Source organism: Ruditapes philippinarum, unplaced genomic scaffold (assembly GCF_026571515.1).
Source record: "Ruditapes philippinarum isolate M1 unplaced genomic scaffold, ASM2657151v2 ctg18630_1_1_1_1, whole genome shotgun sequence".
In the NCBI taxonomy this organism is placed as follows: Eukaryota; Metazoa; Mollusca; class Bivalvia; order Venerida; family Veneridae; genus Ruditapes; species Ruditapes philippinarum.
This window is the reverse complement of record NW_026864911.1, coordinates 1-20371: the sequence shown is the minus strand read 5'-3', so window position 1 is coordinate 20371 and position 20371 is coordinate 1. Positions and strand designations below refer to the sequence as shown.

Genomic DNA, 20371 nt, shown 5'->3' with positions numbered 1-20371 from the left:
GAAAAAAATTCGTCTGTCAAAATTTATTTATTTTATTCATTGCAGATAAGTTTATTAAGAGTACCAAAGTTTTTGCAAACGAACTGAAATTTAGTGCCGTAATTCAGAGGTATTCTGGTGGAAAGTGATACGGGAGCAAGACTTTGTCATTGACGGAAATTTACTTTAAGGTAGCCATCAAACAACAGGCCGGTTTGCCCGAACCGAAAATTAGGGTCCATCGAAATTATATTAAACAAAAGGTAACATTGTTCACTTGGGTAAAATTTAATATATAGTTTATATGTTAAACATTGTTACAACGACGTGCTGTATACTTTTATGGTGAATAAACTTCTGTTCTGGGGCTGTGGTTCCCATTCCCTGCATAACCTAACGGGAATGAATTTGCGGTGTAAGGTTTAAAAAGTAAAACCAAAACTTTATGAATATAAGCGCAAACCCAGATTAATAATTAGACTTATATCTATACAGCAAACAATTGACAAAACCGAAGCCCCCGGCCTGTAAGAGAAATACTCAATTTGGAGTGGGGCAAAATACGGGTATGGAGGGTTTGTCATTAACCTTTACTATGTTTTAGAAATTAACGTAAACAAGTACAATAAACGTCATATAAGACAAGTCTTTTGTTGTTGGACGTCATGTGGTTACTTTCTACAAGGAATGAGAAATGATTTCAAAAAGGTTTTTCGTGGATTTATTATGGTTTGTTTTTTTTAATAACTCTTAACGATATGGGAGTATCTGTTTTTGTTGAAAATTTTATCATAAAATTTTTTAACCATGCCTGTGATTTTTGGACTTCATAACCATCTTGATCGTGTGTTAAGAAAAGTCACTTCATGATATTCGTCTGGTAAGAATTCTCATTCATATAATATGTGATGTTTCTTGATTGAAATGTAAGGGGTATTATAAATTTTTATTATGGTTTTTAAAAATTAAAATTAAATGAATTTTTTAAAGCGGTCCCCTAGGGAATAAATTTGTTTTGTTCCCCCTTGGCCTTCCCCTTTAAGTATTCGCGCACCAAAAAAACTGTTTTTAAAAAATAAATGACCTCTCCTTGGGAATCCCTTGAAAACATAATTTTTAGCAAAATTTTTAAACTTCATCCGTTTGGGAACCCCCAATAATACCCAAAGCCCACCTTAAAATTTCGGGGTATACAAAAATGTCTTGAAATTTAAGGTCAAAAAATTTCTTTAAAAAATAAAGAATAAAAGGGTACATTTTTAACCCAAAATTTTTTTTCCCAATTGTTTTGTGCAGAATTTTTTTCCCCGATTTTTTTGTCATTTTTTTTTTTATTTCCAGGGGAAACCCTAAAAAAAGGTTACAAATGAAATATTTTTTTGGGCAGATCAACAATCAAAAAAAACCAAACCCGAACTTGAAAAATTCGGCCCGTAAAATTTGTACAAGTTTCACTGATACTGGAATTCTCAATTTTGTTACTCGGGAGTCCGAAAAACTCATTTTTCAGAAAAGAGGAAAGTTTTTGGTTAATCAAAGCGGAAAATGGTACAAAAAAGAAAACAAAAATTTTCGTCAAGTAGGGACTGTAATATCAGGGGGGGTTTAATTCGGGCTGCTATTTTCTTTGGTTCCCGCTTTTTGAACCTTGTCCTTGCCCGGGGGCGTGTTTAGGATAAAATTCTAGGTAAGTTAACACTTTACCAACCCAAATTATCTTAAAAAAAGACCCACGGCTTTAAGGGAAAAAACAATTTTTAAACGGCTTTGATTTTAACTTTGGTAAATTTAATTTTTAATGTAAAATATTTCTTCCCCCGCCCTCCTCTTTAAAATAAAAACAGACTACAGACACCTGTTTATCAATATCCATTTATATTTATCTTCACCATCTCAATGATAACTCTCTTTTTTTAAAAGAACGTCAACTACAATGTTAACATTTGTTGACGTCAGTTTAAAAAAGCCAATTTAAGGATTGTCTTCTCACGGCGATGGGCAATTATTAATTAATTATTAATACATTAATTTATCTATGATTTATACGTACTAAGAACAACTAATCAAAAGTAGTTTACAAATATCTTAAACATATTTAATATCACAAATTAACAAGTAATATTTTCTAGCTTACAAACGATAAGGTGATTATCAGCGTATTATTTTATTCCAGAAAGACTTGTACATGGGTATAAAATATCTCAAAAGAAACAAATATAGAGGATGTGATACATGTACATTAATTCAAATAACGAGTACTGCAGGATCATCCCTCTTATAATGAACTTATTGTGACCATCTGGATTTTGATTTTCTACTATTGAACAATTTGATAATTTTGATTTGTATTCTTCAATGTATAAAAATATTAAACATAACAAAAATTAGTTGAGATAATAGTTATTAGTGGAGTGTTTCTTTCTCTTTGCTCTGTATGCGGGACAAAGTGAATAAATGCTTGGGTAACTCTAATAAAGACAAAAAATCCAAACTGAACGATAATGGCATTCAATTTCTAAAAATAAACTACTGCCCTTAAACATTCACATCAACAGTAAGAAATTTTACGTTTATATTCACACCGTGCATGGTAGAATGTTTGACACTTATTCCAATTAAAATTGTAAACACTCAAGAAGTTCTTTCTTGTATTGTTTGTCAATATGGACCTGAGAAATTTGAATATGCAATGACCTTATCTCGGTAATTGCTGGATTCCGAAGTAAATCATACGGCATAACGGTTTATACATAAATAATTTATGTATAATAATAATAATAATAATAATAATAATAATAATAATAATTTTAGATATTAAATATCATTTATACAATTTCCATTCAAATGTACATGCATGAGACATAATGACATAGTTTTGAAGATACTTATTTGATCTGCAAGATATTTTTTATGCTCCCCGAAAAAATTTCGGGGGAGCATATAGTCGCCGCCTTGTCCGTCCGTCCGTCCGTCCGTCTTTCTGTCCGTCCGTCCGTCCCCTTTTCTTGTCCGGGACATAACTTTGAAACAACAAGAGGTATCAACATGAAACTTTGTAGGTAGATAGATCTCATTGAGTAGGTGTGCAGTGAACAAGAACCTTAACTCTGCCTTGCCTAATTTTTGAATTATCCCCCTTTGTTTATTTTTTACACTTTGAACTTTGTCCGGGACATATTTCTTAATGTATAAGAGATATCAACATGAAACTTTGTAGGTAGATAGATCTCATTGAGTAAGTTTGCAGTGCACAAGAACTGTAACACTGTCTTGCCTTCTTTTGTAGTTATTGCCCTTTGTTCATTTTGACACTTTGAACTTTGTCTGGGACATTATTCTAAAATTATAAGAGATATCAACATGAAACTTTGTAGATAGATAGGTCTCATTGGGTGGAAGTGCAGTGCTTAAGAATCATTACTCTGTCTTGCCTTTATTTTGAAGTAATTGCCCTTTGTTTATTTTACTTTTTGACTTTTGTCCTGGACATTACTTTAAAACTATTAGAGATATCAACATGAAACTTTGTAGGTAGCTAGATATAAATTGGATAGAACTGCAACGCTTCAAGAACCTAAACAAAGCCTGGTGTAATTTTGGAGTTATTGCCCTTTGTTCATTTTTTTTATACTTTCCTGTGTCCAGAACCTTCTCGGGGAGCATCACCCGGTTCAACCGGTTCTTGTTTTATATTTATTTTTAAAAGATGTCAGAGAATTAGAAGAACATATATTACACGGATACACTCGAATGGCCCTAGTGTAACTCGGATAACGCCAAGGTTAGTTCGGTCGTATGTACGGTTTAGACGGGTGATCAACCGTAAAAGCCGTGTATTCTGTGTGAGACGCGTTTAAGATGGTATTCTTTGCACCATTGTAACAATTCTTTTAACAATAGTTTGTGCAGTGTTTAGGTATAACAATGTCATTATGTGATGCGATCTTAAATTATGAATTTTATTGCTGGAAAAAGTCAAAATTTCAGATATATAAGATAGGGCTAGATTATTACAAGCTTTATAAATTCCAGTATGAAAATTACATCGTTCATTGGACGACATCCACCCAAGTCCTTTCAGTATTTTCGTGATGTTTTATTTAAAATAATCCTTGCAGCTCTAACTGTGTTTTTTCTAAAGACCTTAAATTTCCTTTGCTCCAATCAGTGCCACAGACACTTGGGGTGTGGAGCTTAAAACGCCTTTAAAATCCAAATAAAATGTATATTTGTCAATTCCAGCACATGTACTTATCAAATATATGTGTGTGTGTGTGTGTGCGCGCGCGCGTGCGTGCGTGCGTTGGTGCATGCGTGCGTGTGTGTGTGTGTGTGTGTGTGTGTGTGTGTGTGTGTATCTGGTGATTATGGTGTCTGATTTGTGCCATTCGAGTTTTCGCCCCTCGACATCGCCACATAAAAAGTCGATAATTAATAAGTTTAAATGGCGGGGGTGTGATTATCTATTTATTAAATTCCGCTCCGAGCCTCGCTAACAAGCGTGTTTTCGTCCCGCGGCCCTGCCGTTTTATTTCTTAAATCTCGCTCCGCGAACCCGCGGGCGAAGTTTTATTTATTAAACTTCGCCCAGTGCCCTCGCTAATAAGCGGGTTTTCACTCCGCGCCCCCGACATTTTAACTTGTTAATTTTCGACTTTTCGCTATGCAGGGTCGCGGGGCGAAAACACGAATGACACAAATAAGCCACCATAGGTGATTATTTAAATTTAGAAAAAAGTAAACTTCAACAAAATTGGAATACCATAGATCGATGATGCAATTTACACAATATGTTAATATATTTCCAAATAAAACAAAATGCCTAAATTCTGTACGAAACAAACAAGTAATTGTTGTTATGAACTAACTTTAAGTATTGCTAAGCAAAAAAGAATAAATAAATATAAAAATGAATAAAAATGTAAAAATACAAAAGCATAAGGTGTTGAATATTGAAAGCAATGATTTAATAAACTCGATAGGCTAATTAGCGTGTTTTCGCTCCGCGCCCCGTCTGGGTTATCGCGACACACGCAGCTCGACACAACGAAAAACGATTGTTTCTAAAGTCAAAATAACGGAACGACGATGGTGAAAAGTCGACGGTACGATTGTAAAAGAAGTCTACTACTACGATGATGAAATAGAAAAGTTCGATGGTGAAAAGTCGAAATAACGAAACCACGATTGTGAAAAGTCGAAAGTACGATGTTTAAATGGCGAAATATCGAAACCACGATGGTGAAAACTCGATATAATTTCATGTTTTTCGTCATCGTACTTTTGGCCTTTCAATTCCGTTATTTTGATATATCACCATTGTTCTTTCGACTAATCATCATCGTATTTTGGACTTTTCACAAACGTGGTTTCGTTATTTAGACTATTCACAATCGAACTTTTCTATTTCATCATCGTGGTTTCGACTTTTCACCACCGTATCTTCATTGTTTCGACTTTCCACCATCGTGATTTGGACTTCTCGCTATCGTTATATCGCATCCCTGTCAAGCATGAGCAAACAGATCATAACAATGGAAAATGATTTAAGAAAATATTTTTACCAAAGATACAATTACAAATAATATTGTAAAGGATGTTAGAATCATGATGGAAGCATAAGGTAAGTACATATTGTGCGTTTAATTTTAAACATTAACTGTTTCGGACATCCAGTGACGTCTTTATATAGTTTGTTATTCGGTGCGCATACTTGATTAACAGGAAGGTGAAAATACGATTATGAAAAGTTAAAATAATGAAATAACGAAACCTTCGCTGTGAAAGATAGAAAGTCTGATGATGTAAACACGAAAAAATTAATATATGCCAAACAGTGATCTCCTTCTATGTTTAATAGGGAAAATGCGGGTCGTGTTAAAATATTTTATAAGTCATGAATTAAACTCATCAAAGAAATATGATAAAGCTCTCCAAAAATATCCCTTTCCCAGACTCGGTTTTTTTTTAATGTCAAATTGGCGTAATATCAAAAACTCGCCTTCTGATCTGAACCCAAAATTTATCAATTTTATTGTCCTATGTGTCGCCAGCAAGATTTTAAGTAATAAATATTCACCAAAGGCAAAGTACTGTAGAGGAAATTTAATAACAACCATGCATAAGCTCAACAAATCGAATCAATTAAAAAAAAGTAGCATAAAACAGGTTTATATTACCATAGACATCATGAATAAGATAAAGACAGGATGAAAAGAGTCAAAAACAGTGTATATTTTTTAATGCATCAATCAATTGTAACTTCCAGGACCCGGGGAGTGCGGTAGATAGAGGAGAACAGAGCTATTGTTTAACCTTTCGGCTGTGACTTTGAAATAGCAAAGAATTATAACCGTCGAAGGGTATAGGTATGCAACGCCGCATCATGTGTCGATTACGTCTATGCGGTCATTGCACCAGACGTATGGATATTGACATAATACTTGTAAAATGTTGTTTTTTTTTTACATATTTTGTATAAGGTCTTACATGTTTTTTGTTTAATTATTCTACTAGCAGTTTATCTAATAAGATACGTGCATCTAGCCCGCTTAATCAAAAAAAAATATTTGTAAAATTTCCTTTTTAATTGCTTTGAGCGTGTTTTATATATTATTTTCAATTAGCTTTTGTTACAAATACTCTGTATCATAAAACAATAATAAAAAAGTTAAAATATAGGCATTGTAAAACATTTCTCATATTTCAAGGGATATGTACGTTAATATATGAGAGCAAATTCGAAGTCAATACATGGAGTTATTTTTGTGATTCTATTTGACTTAGGCTAATACCGTCTATATATTTTTATCGCAGGAGTGTAGCATACCCAATTAATATCAAAGCACTGAAGGTACTGAAGTATACATTGCTTGATAATATAATCCATTTTTGTCATCAATGCCATGTTGGTTTTAACCTACTGACCTCAAAAACAATAGGGGTCATCTTCTGACCAAGGTCAATGTCCCTAACAAGTGACTCACACCAAGGCTTTTTTTCTTCCAAAGTTATTTATGAGACCAGGAAGATGCGATGTTCCATATGTGTATTGCTAGGCAAGCTGATAGATGAGCAATAAAGAAATCATTTTTTGAAACACCCGTTAAATGGACTTAAGTATAGAATATTGAAAAAGTAATATTGAGTCTTCAGTGATGCTATCTAATAAAATACATGATCTGGCTGGAACTCTATACAAAGTCAATTAATTGAATCATCCTAAAAGACTAAATTACCAAATTATAGTACATCCTTTTGTATAGCTTTCCATGTTACAGATCTATGTACTTTACTTTGATGCATTAATACATATATTCTGGTGTGTTGTATTCATCTCTACACATTTATTTTCAAATGCATTTCTTTATCGTTTATTAATAAAAATGAAATCTATAATCAAAACAATTCAAATGTACTGTAATATTTTCATTATTAGACGGCGCGTGCACGCGCCGTCTAGTAGACATTTGTCCGTATAGCAATGGGGAAAATTTTAGACTTGATTTTGTGCATTTTTTTGTTTTATCAAAATCACATTGTTTTCAAATGTTCTAATAAAAACAGCTTTTCTGATGTACAACATGTCACAGAGCTTTAAGGGATTAAAATAAACGTTTAACTGAAGTGATAGTGTCATGTTTGAATATCATATTCTTTTTATTATTATCTAATTGTATCTACCTAATAAATAACGTGCCAATGAGCCAGTCTTTAGTCGATCGTTCTAAAGCTTAACCGTGGAGAGAGGTGACGACTGAAGCAGTGTTTCTCACTTCATTTGCTCCGCCTCTGTTGAAGTTCGTCTCCGCCTTAAAGTGCCGCCAAATTTAAAATGCTAGCATTAAGTCTTCGTTCACTGGGATGGGGGAGGAAACCAGGACAATTATGATCAATATAACTTGACGAATTATTAAATTACAAGTTACAAAGCCTAAACCACGCCTACTATCGGAGAGGCGGTTCTCCCTTGACCCTTAGTTCAACACAGACCCGTCTATAGTCTAATGACGGGCAGACAACAAGGAGGTATCACTGAAATACGTAACAGAGATTATTTTTTACCATACCTAGATTCTAGGCGAATATGCAATCTTTTATTTATTCAAGTAGTTTAATCTTTTATAAATAAGTACACAATACGTAACAAAGAATTGATTATATATATATATCAATTTATTCATACTTATTATTTGATATTACATACATATTTTCGCTATTTGGACAGTTCGTCTCAAAATCATTCGAACATTATGCAATTCGAACCAATATTTAAATGGCCATATTCTCGGCACATATTGTCTTGAATTTATTTAAATTTTATCAATCATTTCAATTTCACTTGTTATCCAATTTATTTTGCTTCGACCAGACGTTTCAATCTTTGTCTCAACAGATAAACATTTCAGAATTTCAGACACATACCGAGAAGATAGAGAAAAAATTAATAAGTGCTTCGGATATTCAACTGTAATAGAGAACGATTTTCAATTCTGATTTTGTACATTACCTGTGACTGTTCACATCATTTGGCGGCGTCTTATACAACCTTTCCAAGAAATTCATTTATATTGGACAGTAAGTAAACAAGGTTTTTCCATAATCAGGCTGTGTTACCAACTTCTTAACTTTAGATGAACCATTGAGCTAAAACATTTTTTCTACTTTTTGGCTACTGTGACCTTCTGATTTTCAACCAAGGTGATCCATGTTCAAACTCGAGCAAAACCTGTCACACACATTCTTACGATTGGGGCAAATGTGTGTCCAGTAGAGTGTTAACAAACTAAATGACCAGCAGAGTGTTAACAACTAAATGCCATCGTCGGATACACATGGTTGATTAACATTTAACATGACATAACTGATAAATGTAAATGGTTCGGCCGTGGGTATCTGACGATGCTTAATGTGGACAGACCGCAGTTGACATAAGATGGATGACCGACATTCAACAATCTAAAACCTCACTCTGAGCCAACCTATAAGTTTCACCACTGAAATAAATGATAAGATAATAAAAATGAATACTGCGCAATGATTTAGATGATGTGTAGCCATTATATCAGAAATAAATTATTGCTTTTCTATATATGTTCTTTACTCTATTGAAACTACGCAAGTTCATATAGCATATAAATATAAAACGACTGCTAGATTATTTTGTACTATAAACAAATAAAAAGTAAAAGTTAATTATTTAAACGATTGAAAAGTCTAATTTTATGGGTATTTTTATTCATATACCTTTCTTATCGCGCGTCCAATGTGGTTTTCGACTTTCCCATGTTTTTAACGCTGACTGTTAAATAAAAAAAACATCAAAGTTAAAAGTTACACTTGATCTATGTAAAATTTTTTAACTTTGATGGGTTTTTTTATTCTGTTTTTGTTTTGTATATGTTTTTTTTTTATACCTTGGTGGCGTTCCTTTAATAGGGGCTTCCGTGGCCGAATGATTAAGGTCGTTGACTTTAAACCAATTGCCTCTCATCGCTGTAGGTTCGAGTCGGTTCTACATGTGACAAAGTTATCTCACGGAACATCGGTGGTTCTACTAAAGTGCCCGTTTGTGAGTGAAATAAGTTACAGAGGGGCATCCAAGACCTTCCTCCACCAGTGAAGCTGGAAATGATTTATACTGTGTAGGAGCAACCCCCCCCCCCCCAAAAAAAATAAAGCTCCATTAATTACCAAATTGAAAATTAAAAAAAAACATTGAATGATTGTGCTTGAATCTTAAAGGTTAATGTATTAATTTATGGTGAGATGAATAAAGTTATCTTTCTTACGAATAAAACAAACTATTTAATAAATTTCCGTATTTTCTCTTTAAAACGACAAAGTTGTTTTCATATTTATGGGATGATCTGATCATAATGCCAAAAAGGGTGCATAGTGACATCACATTTAATGTGGCTTATCAATTACATTTGGTTCGCCCGCTTAGGTCAATAGAGAAAGCAACAGATTTGGTTTGATCCTCGAGGAAAAAATTTCCTTGGCGTTGATCTCAGACATTGAATCTAACGGTCATTTGTCTTTCACTACTGATTCAGAAATTATGCATGGAAAGTATAGTCAGTCATTTGCGAAATTGGTAATTACTGGATAGTTATCAATGCAAGCCGATTTGGTCAGACTTCTGTATTGTTTTTCTAATAGACTTACATTATGAGAAACATACCTTAAAATTTAGCATTCATGCTAAAGATGTGATTTTAGGAGAATCAAATGCCCGACATATGAAAAAAATGATTATGTGATATAAGGGTATTCGGAACATCAAGTACATTACATACATCCAAATTAATATTTGCAAGTTGGAAACATAGACACATTGTTCTTCATTATTAAAGTATCCCTTATCTATCATTGGCTATAGATTCTAAACAGGACAACAGAACAAAATGCAATATTATTCAATCAAAAATTTAATTGAAAAGGAGTCAATAATTATATATCAATTTAAAATGAAAAACATGATCTGCTTAACAAGTATTAACTTCACTCCTCCTGGTCCTGAAACGAAAAATGAAGCCTTGGTAAGAATAATAAAGAGTGAAATTTATAAAAAAAATCTGAAATTCACATTGCTTTATTTCTTAACAATTTATAGATAAATATAGTATGGTGTCATTGTAATAAATGACTGACTCAAACAACTTTTAAAGTAATACTCTACAGTTTAATTTGTCAGATCTATATGTACAAGGTTATTTTATTAACTTACCATGCTGTATGAATCCCACTGTCGCAGTACACACTCATGATTCCAAAGGATGAACCAAAATCATCGTCATCGTAAGTAACTTCAACATCTGCTACAATGAGGTCAGGCTCACCACAGTCTGCGAGGTCGTCATCGGTGTTGTCAACAACTCTAGTGCAAACGACATCATTTACATCATCGATATCATAATTAACATCAGCGGCATCATCCTTTACATTATCGGCAACATCCTTTAATTCATCAGCATCATCATTTACATCATCCGCATCATCATAAACATCATTGGCATCATCCTTTACATCATCTGCATCATCATTTACATCATCGGCATCATCATTTACATCATCATCATCATCATTTACATCATCATTATCATCATTTACATCATCGGCATCATCCTTTACATCATCGGCATCATCATTAACATCATCGGCATCATCCTTTACATCATCAGCATCATCATTAACATCATCGGCATCATCCTTTACATCATCGGCATCATCATTAACATCATCGGCATCATCCTTTACATCATCGGCATCATCATTTACATCATCGGCATCACCATTTACATCATCGGCATCATCATTTACATCATCGGCATCATCATTTTCATCATCGGCATCATCCTTCACATCATCGGCATCATCATTCACATCATCGGCATCATCCTTCACATCATCGGCATCATCATTTACATCATCGGCATCATCATCATCATTTACAATGCTATCATCACCAGGGTTTCCTGCGTCTAGCATTCTTTCTTCTTTATTTTCTGGCTCATTATTTAACCATACAATTTCCTTTTCCATTCTATAACGTGGTTCACATCCATGCTGCCCACAAGTACAATAACTTGGATTGAATTTCTTTGTGATTATCTTCATCTTTGGTGGTGTCCCTGGATTTGTTGGTTCTGAAATAGAAATCAAAACATATACTAGTATGAAACATCATAAATATAACAGTTTGTTGTTTTATATACCATACGTTAGAAATGGTTTAAAGGAGCTCCGCTGAGGAAAAAATACACAAAACATAAAATTTCTATTTCTTAAATAGATCAACCGGTCCATTTAAAATGAAAAAAAAAATGAAAAAGAAACTGACATATTCTTCTAATAGAAAGAATTACTAAAAAAAAACAAAATTTTCCTAAGGAGTTGAAATAGTTTTCCTATATAAGTAAGTAACAAGTAAATGACAATCTATTGTAGAAAAAGGAACTGAAATAATTTTTCTATAACAATTTTCCTATCGAGAAGAGGGACTGAAGAAAAGGACTGAAATTATTTTCCTATAGAAATAGAATGTCAAATTTCACTTTCCTGTCGAGAAAAGATACTGAAATGATTTTTCTTTTGTGTAAAGGGACTGCAATAAGTTTCTTATAGAAGTAAACAAATATTTGAACATTTTCAAAACAAACAAAACTACGGTGTTTTGTTTGGGCCAGCGCGTTTTCTCTGAGAAGGAAAAGCGCGAAACATGACAGTGCGATGGTGACAGTGCAACAATACGATGATGACAATACGATGGCGAAGCAAGATAGCACGATGGTGACTGTCCGTCGTACTGTAACCATTGCACTGTCATACTGTCACCATCGAACTGTCATACTGTCACCATCGTACTGTCATACTGTCACCTGACCATACTGTCACCATGTCTGTCATACTGTCACCATCGTACTGTCATACTGTCACCATTGTACTGTCACCATGGTACTGTCGTGACAGTACGATGGCGAAGCACGATAGCACGATGGTGACTGTCCGTCGTACTGTAACCATCGCACTGTTATACCGTTACCATCGAACTGTCATACTGTCACCATCGTACTGTCATACTGTCACCATCGCACTGTTGTACCGTTACCATCGTACTGTCAAACTGTCACCATGTACTGCCATACTGTAACCATCGCACTGTTATACCGTTACCATCGAACTGTCATACTGTCACCATCGTACTGTCATACTGTCACCATCGTACTGTCACCATGGTACTGTCGCCACAATCATACTGTCACCATCGAACTGTCGTACTGTCACCATTATACTGTCATACTGTCACCATCGTACTGTCACCATTGTACTGTCATACTGTCACAATCGAACTGTCGTACTGTCACCATTATACTGTCATACTGTCATCATCGAACTGCCATGCAGTCACCATCGTACTGTCACCATTGTACTGTCATACTGTCACCATTATACTGTCATACTATCACCATTTTACTATCATAATATCACCATCGAACTGTCGTACTGTCAGCATTGTACTGTCATACTGTCACAATTGTACTGTCACCATTGTACAATCACCACTGTACTGTCATACTATCACTATCGTACTGTCATAAACACCATTGTACTGTCATACTGTCACCATCGTACTGTCACCATTGTACCGTCATACTATCGCCATCGTTCTGCATACTGTCACCATCGTACTGTCACCATCGTATTGTCGTACTGTCACCGTCGAAATATCGTTCTGTCATCATCGTATTGTCACCATCGTACTGTCGTACTGTCACCGTCGTACTATCGCCTTCTTGTGTGGCATGCGCACAATTAAATAATAACATTGAAGAAAACGTTGACAGTGTCAAAAAGACTCATTTAACAATGGCGTAACATACGCGTAAATTCTTGTTTTGATGAGAGTTGATAAAAATAATCCATGTCTTTTATGAAAATACTATATTTTACAAATTAATTCAATACAAAATTTCTGGATTAGGCCTAGCTGTTTAAATACAAAATATGAAGACACAGGTGTAAATTTTTATCATAAAGCTCTTTGATTATGTAGATAGATTTTGATTTTACTTTCGATTTCCTTGATAGTTGATCTTTGATAGAGTTAAGATTTTTTTTTATAAAACACCGGTATCATTTTCGCAAGCCATGTTGAGTGAAATGTTTGCGCATGCTTGACAGGAAGGCAACAGTACGATGGTGACAATACAACAGTACGATGATGACAGAACGATGGTGACAATACGACAGTACGATGATGACAGAACGATGGTGACAATACGACAGTACGATGATGACAGAACGATGGTGACAATACGACAGTACGATGATGACAGAACGATGGTGACAATACGACAGTAAGATGATGACAGAACGATGGTGACAATACGACAGTACGATGATGACAGAACAATGGTGACAATACGACAGTACGATGATGACAGAACGATGGTGACAATACAACAGTAAGATGATGACAGAACGATGGTGACAATACAACAGTAAGATGATGACAGAACGATGGTGACAATACGACAGTACGATGATGACAGAACGATGGTGACAATACGACAGTACGATGAATTGTCACCATCTTATTGTCGTGTTTCTCCATCGTACTGTAGTATTGTCACCATCGTACTGTTACCATTGTACTGTCACCATCCTACTGTCGTACTGTCACCATTGTATTGTCATATTTCGCGCTTTTCGTTCTCAGAGAAAACGCGCTAGCCCTTACGGAACACCGTTCAAAACATGATAACTTTCTTTTCTATAGCAATAAATAAGCAAATTACAAAAAAAAATCCAGGCGAATCGATCAATAAACAAGTAAATTGTTGTATTATAAATTGTCCTACTTTCTATTTTATCTTCCATTTAGTCATACTCATGCAGGGAACTACTACTATAAAAAGTTAACTTACTGTAATGGATGTTATACAGCAGGTTTGGTTTATACCAACTGTCCCTCGGATCTTCCATACCCTATTCCGCGTAATAATTCCGAAACATTGTCTGATAATAATTGTATATTGCTTGATTCAACTGTTGCTAATGCCGCTCTGGACATGTGACGTAATGACGTTATAATTATTGTAAACGTAACAATACAAGTACGTCATATAATACTGCACGTTTGTAACGTCGCTTTTCAATGGACAAACATGACGTTTACATAGTTTTTATAATACTTCACGTTTGTAACGTCGCTTTTCATTGGATAAGCGTGACGTTTATATAGTTTATAAGTATATATGTCAATTTATGACGAAATCTCACCCTTTTCCGGCGGATGATGCTTGTTGTATTATAAATTCGTTATAAACATTTCTGACCGGTTATATGGCCGTAAAAATAGGTTCATAGCAATATAACTATCGCATATCGGCTCGGGTTATATTTCCGAACAACTGTTTATATAGGGCCATATAACCTGTCAAAAATCTTATATCACTAATATACATGGCTTCTGTCAATTTATGAAAAAATCTCACTTTTTTCTTTAAAAACTGAAGTTTACAGTATTACAAATTCGTTATAAATATTCCTGACGGGTATTTGGTCGTATATAACCGGTTGTTTGCAATTTAACCCGAGCCGATAGGCGATGGTTGTGGCGCCGTTTAATGTCGCAACGCCGCTAAATGTCGCACTTGCCGCTAATTGTCGCACCATTGCCGCTAAATATCGCAACCGCCGCTAAATGTCGCAAAATCATTTGCCGTTAAATGTCGCAATGTTAACGCTAAATGTCGCACGAATTTCCCTTATCGTTAAATGTCGCAACACTACCGTTAAATGTCGCGAATGTAAATTCATGTTAAAATCATGATTAAAGTAGTATTATATTACTTTTTAACATTCTCATAGTTATTTTTATTGTAATTGCCATCTTTGTTTTACTTGTTTTCTTTTATGAACCTAAATATCGAGGTTTTGAGCTGCTATATAATGTAATCTTTAGGCTAGAAAGGATAATTGATACTAAATTCTCAATAGATAAGTATTTTCTTTTGTTTCCCATTTTCATTTGTAACCCTGATTGACAACAGATTAAAGGTATTATGGTATTGTCGCTCTCAGAATTTGGTTTAAGTAATTTCATTTATTTTCCCAAACACTACCTAATTTACTTTAAATCACTATGATCATATGATGCAATATCAAAGGGCAGATAATCCTAGATGTAGTTTGCAAAGTTATTCCCCTTATTTCTCTAAGATGTTTTCGCTCTGATTAACCTTTTGGTTACGGCTAATTTCAAACATATTCACTTTAAACTTAAATACTTATTTCATATAAAAGTACTAATGCATTTCTAAAGGACAGATGATCCTGACAGGTATTTTTGCTAAATTATCTCTCTTTTTATATTTCCCCCCCCCCCCCCCCCAAAATACATATTAAATATTCACTTCAAACGTGAAGGCAAATTTTTTTTATTTTATCAGAAACGGCAAATACGTGAAAAACAGTATGAAATGCACGGTCAATACGAAAATCGAAAACAAAAAATATCATGTAGTACTCCTTGATCATGTAGTATTCGATCCGCAGTCGGGCGTAAGATATGGCCGAATTTTACGATTAACACATATAATATGCACCGGAATTTTTGTTAGCAGCCAGCCCGCATAGCTCAATCAGTTAGAGCGCGAGACTTGTAATCTCGACCTTGTGGGTTCGATTCCCGGACTGGCAAACTAAAATTACTAATCAGTCTTTCGGATATCACTTTTAATCGATGTCCCATGTATGGGTGCTTCTAGAGGAAGCTTCTGGAATTGGGGCATCTTTCTGTACCTGTAATTGCACTATCTCCAAAATCTAAAATGACTAATTCACTTTTGGAGGACTCGCCCATATGGGCAACCGGTGGCGAGTATAAATAAACGCAAATACACACACAGTAAGCAGATGTCAAAGTTAGAATGAGGTCACAAGATTTAGTACATTTTACGATTTGTCAAACACTATTTACGCTTTGACATTGTGGCAAGTGATATTTTACTCGCCAAGTCGCTTTATCCTATGAAAGATTCTCAGTAAATACCATATAATAAGAATACAAATAATGGGTTAAGCTCATATTGGCCTTTCTATTTGGCTGAAGACAGCTAGCCGTATTGGCCAGAGAATTTAGGTTTTTTATATCATTGCTTTGCTGTAATGAAAATCTTAATCTGTAAGCTTCATTTTAAATATTTCAATGAAATTAAATCTGACATCTTTCGAAAAACACAAGACATGAATAATACATATGTAACGAAGATATTAGTTAGATATCTGTAACCACTTTTATGCTCGTATTTTTATTCACGAGTTTGATTTGAACTTTTTTTTCTTATCATGTCCGAATGCGCATGTCGAGTACGTCATAGTGAAGTTCAAATGACCATAAATACAAAACATACGCACAATAGAGTATCTATTTTCAGATAATTTTAAGAACTTTATTTTTCAAAACAAAAACATAAGACAGATGTGTAAAGAAAACATCTTTTTAATTTATTGCAACAATAATATGAATAACCACTGCCTTTCTGGCGTTAAAATGGAAATAAAAACACGCATACGAGAAGCAACTTTGATAAAAGCGTAAACTGTTTGTGTGAACTTCACTCTGCAAATTAAAATCTATTTTAACTTTTGTAACCATGCCGCATTGATCCCTACCTCAATCAAAAGGAAGAATACCATGCATGTTATCTACCTTCCAAATATGAAATACATTTGTCAATAAATAAAGGCTGTAAAAGTGTAGAAATCTATTTTTAGAACTGGCGACCTTGACCCAACTGAACCCTTACTCCATCCAAAGGAGAAGACTTCAATTTTATGTTCCTACAGATATAAAAGTCATCTCTCAAAAGAATAATGTTAATGCACCTGTAAAAATGTGAAAATCTATTTTTGGCATTGGTGACTTTGGCCTTGACCCACAGGACCCCTAACTAAACCCAAAGGAAGAGGACCTCCCTTGGCATGTTTGTATTAAACATGAAATACATTAAGTAATAGAAAGAGCATCGAAACACAAGGCTATCTGATTGTACGAGGGGGCGTAGCCCCCGAGTATAAATCAGATTGCCGAGTTTTTTGATGTTCTTTCTCTTTTGTATCATAGTCAAACATAAAATCACGTTCCCTGATACCACAAAATGAAACCCCACAAAAAAGTAACCAATGAACGAGCATCTGAATATGATATTTCCATCGCTATCCCTTTCTCTGTCGTCACAATATGTAAACCCTGGACAAAATGAACCAATCAATGGGCACGCTCTGGAGTACGGGTAACTAATACCTGCACTCCAGTTAACGCACTGTGCGTGTATATGTATACGATTTAACTCTGACACATTTTCAACAGCAAGGTCCCCAAACTATGATACAACTTAACAATAAAGGCTTAATGAGCGAAAATGTTATAAAAATTTTCACACCAGTGACCTTGACACTAGAGACCCCTTACTCCACAAAAAATACACGGCCATTAAAGGTATTAGGTTAACCATACAAGGTCCTATTTTCAAAGTGAAACAAAGGAATATAACTTGGGAAAATTTAATGTCAGAGTTATATAACTTGGCAATATCATGAACTTTCTCTAAATAAGTAAGTGTGGAAATTATGAAGCCATAAGTATAGACAGTACTTAAAAAATCCATCTTGCCGGTTTAGGTTCACGATATTCATTATCAAACTGCTGAAAATGGCAATAATTTGATAAAAATTTATGCAATAGTTATGTAACTTGCCAGGATCAAATAATAAATGTGTAAATTATGAAGCCATTTGTACGAGTAGATTTTAGGAAAAACCCAACATGCCATTTTATTATTTTGATCGTTCCATTTTTTATAACATGACACCAATTTTAGGCTACCAGGCTCCTAGACTGCCAACTTTAGGCTATTAGACTGCAAAGTTCAGTGCCCTTAAGGTAAAGGCGTTTTTTCCATAGTGCATTTGTATGTGATTTTGCAAGACCTTTCATAGTGATTTTACTGTATTTTAAATTGTTTCCATATTTATAATATAAGTCCCTAACTTTAAGCTACTAGGCTGCCGACTTTAGGCTGTTAGATTGCCAACTTCAGGTTGCAAAGCTGACATCGATAGGATGTTAAGATGTTAGGCGGCCTCCTCATGATACTATGCTGCCAACGTTAGGCTTCCAGGGCGTTAGGCAAACTCCTAAGGCCCAGGTCGTCAGCTATTTAGGCTTCCTCTTCCGACTGCGAGACAATTTGCCTCCTCAGTCAACAAGGCCATCAAACTGCCACCTCAGGCAGCCAGACCGTTAGGCTGTCTCTTCTGCCAATTTTACAGACATGATTATACAAAACTATTTACAGAACAATGCCAATTTTGCAGTTTCATACAAAAAGTATACAATTGTATAATTATCAATATTTACTTGCATTGGTTCAGCTAAAATCCAACGCAAAACAATATACATTATTAACAAGAGGAGTATTATCGTCGCCAAAATTGAAACACAGTTCCATATATAATAATTCACTCGCTTTCAAACAGACAAAATTCGTCTTGAGTAGGCAGATTTAATTAATTTAACAACAATAAAACTTGAGTTCAATCTTGCGACATTTAACGGTAATGTTGCGACATTTAACGATAAGGGAAATTCGTGCGACATTTAGTTTAAACATATTTTATTGCATTAAATACATGTTTACAAACATAGCATACAAATAATGAGTATATATCAAAATGCAAATGGGTTGGGCAACAAGTTCTTACAACATTAGATTAAGCCCTTCCCAGAAATTAATATTACAGAAGAAAATACTTTAAGGCAACAATGATTATTTTTAACATGCATATAAACTTTAAAATATGTATTTCATTTTTTAACAGTTCATTTATTCATTAAAATTTAATGTACAATTTTGATTTTGAAGTGCGATCCATCCACAGGTTGCCATCCCGATCTCACTGTAGTTGTTAAAATAGTTGAAGTTTGGTTTTTTGGGGAAAGATTGATAATGAATATTTGTTATTTAAGTAATTTAGATTAGAACAAATAAGCAAATATAAATGACAAATTTTAGAAAAAAACACAAAAATGAAAAGTCAAATATTATCAAAACGATGGGTCGTCTTGATAAATTTTTGAACTGATTCGAAAATGACAACGTTATCTTCGTATTCTAAATTTTCACGACCGAACAATAATGTATCAATGTTTAATGGATGATAAGATCGGGTTTCTCGAAAGAGTATCATTCGTTGAGACATATATCAGAAACCCCCAGAATGACACGAGACATCTTTTCTATAAAAAGAATAATTGTCTATTTTTAAACTATTATCGGATACGGAACTATCAAGATGAGTTTCCGTAAAACAAAGTATGTCGATGTCGAGCCAGTTGTCTTTAATGTGTGAAATTTTGTTACGCACGCTTCTAATATTTTGACTGTATATTGATAAACAATTAAGTTGCGATTCACTGTTAGGACCGGGATTACTTTCAACGTCTCCACTAATTATCAGTAATTGTAACATGATAGTGCCAATTATAAAAATTAGACAGTTTAAGTCAAAATTAGAATCACAACCCTGAAAGTTTCCAAAACTGAATGATTTCTCATCACATACTGATCTGTACAAACAGGTAAATACAATCATATAAACGTATAATAAAGCTATTTGCTTAAAGTTGCCTAAAAATAGCTTTCTTGGTGAATACATATATAATTTACACATTTTCATATAGCCCTGCAAACCGTTATAAAACAATCCTATCGCCACCCGCCATTCATTTAAACTATTACCTATTTGGGTAACACATACATACAACAATAAATTTGACGAGTGGCGACTGAAATATTATATAAACATTAACGACAGTTAA

At 34.3% G+C, this 20371-nt stretch overlaps 1 protein-coding gene across 3 annotated transcripts; it reads right to left on the bottom strand.

The window, feature by feature from the left end:
• Nucleotides 1-10673: 10673 nt before the first annotated feature.
• LOC132727235 (coiled-coil domain-containing protein 1-like) lies at nucleotides 10674-14574 on the bottom strand. Of its 3 annotated transcripts, none has more exons than XM_060712654.1 (2): nucleotides 14412-14574; nucleotides 10674-11630 (listed from the first exon to the last, which is right to left on the bottom strand). In XM_060712654.1, the coding sequence occupies exons 1-2, from the start codon at nucleotides 14467-14469 to the stop codon at nucleotides 10708-10710; spliced, it is 981 nt and encodes a 326-aa protein (XP_060568637.1). In that variant the 5' UTR covers nucleotides 14470-14574; the 3' UTR covers nucleotides 10674-10707. The 3 variants fall into 3 exon arrangements, with proteins under 3 accessions (XP_060568637.1, XP_060568639.1, XP_060568638.1); XM_060712656.1 differs by having other exon boundaries at nucleotides 14447-14536; XM_060712655.1 differs by having other exon boundaries at nucleotides 14346-14480.
• Nucleotides 14575-20371: the final 5797 nt, after the last annotated feature.

Excerpts from the sequence above, each read along its gene's own strand:
- LOC132727235 (XM_060712654.1), bottom strand. The coding sequence starts at position 14,469 with ATGGAAGATCCGAGGGACAGTTGGTATAAACCAAACCTGCTGTATAAC. Across the intron at positions 11,631-14,411 it reads GCTGTATAACATCCATTACA|AACCAACAAATCCAGGGACA; the intron begins GTAAGTTAACTT and ends TTTCTATTTCAG.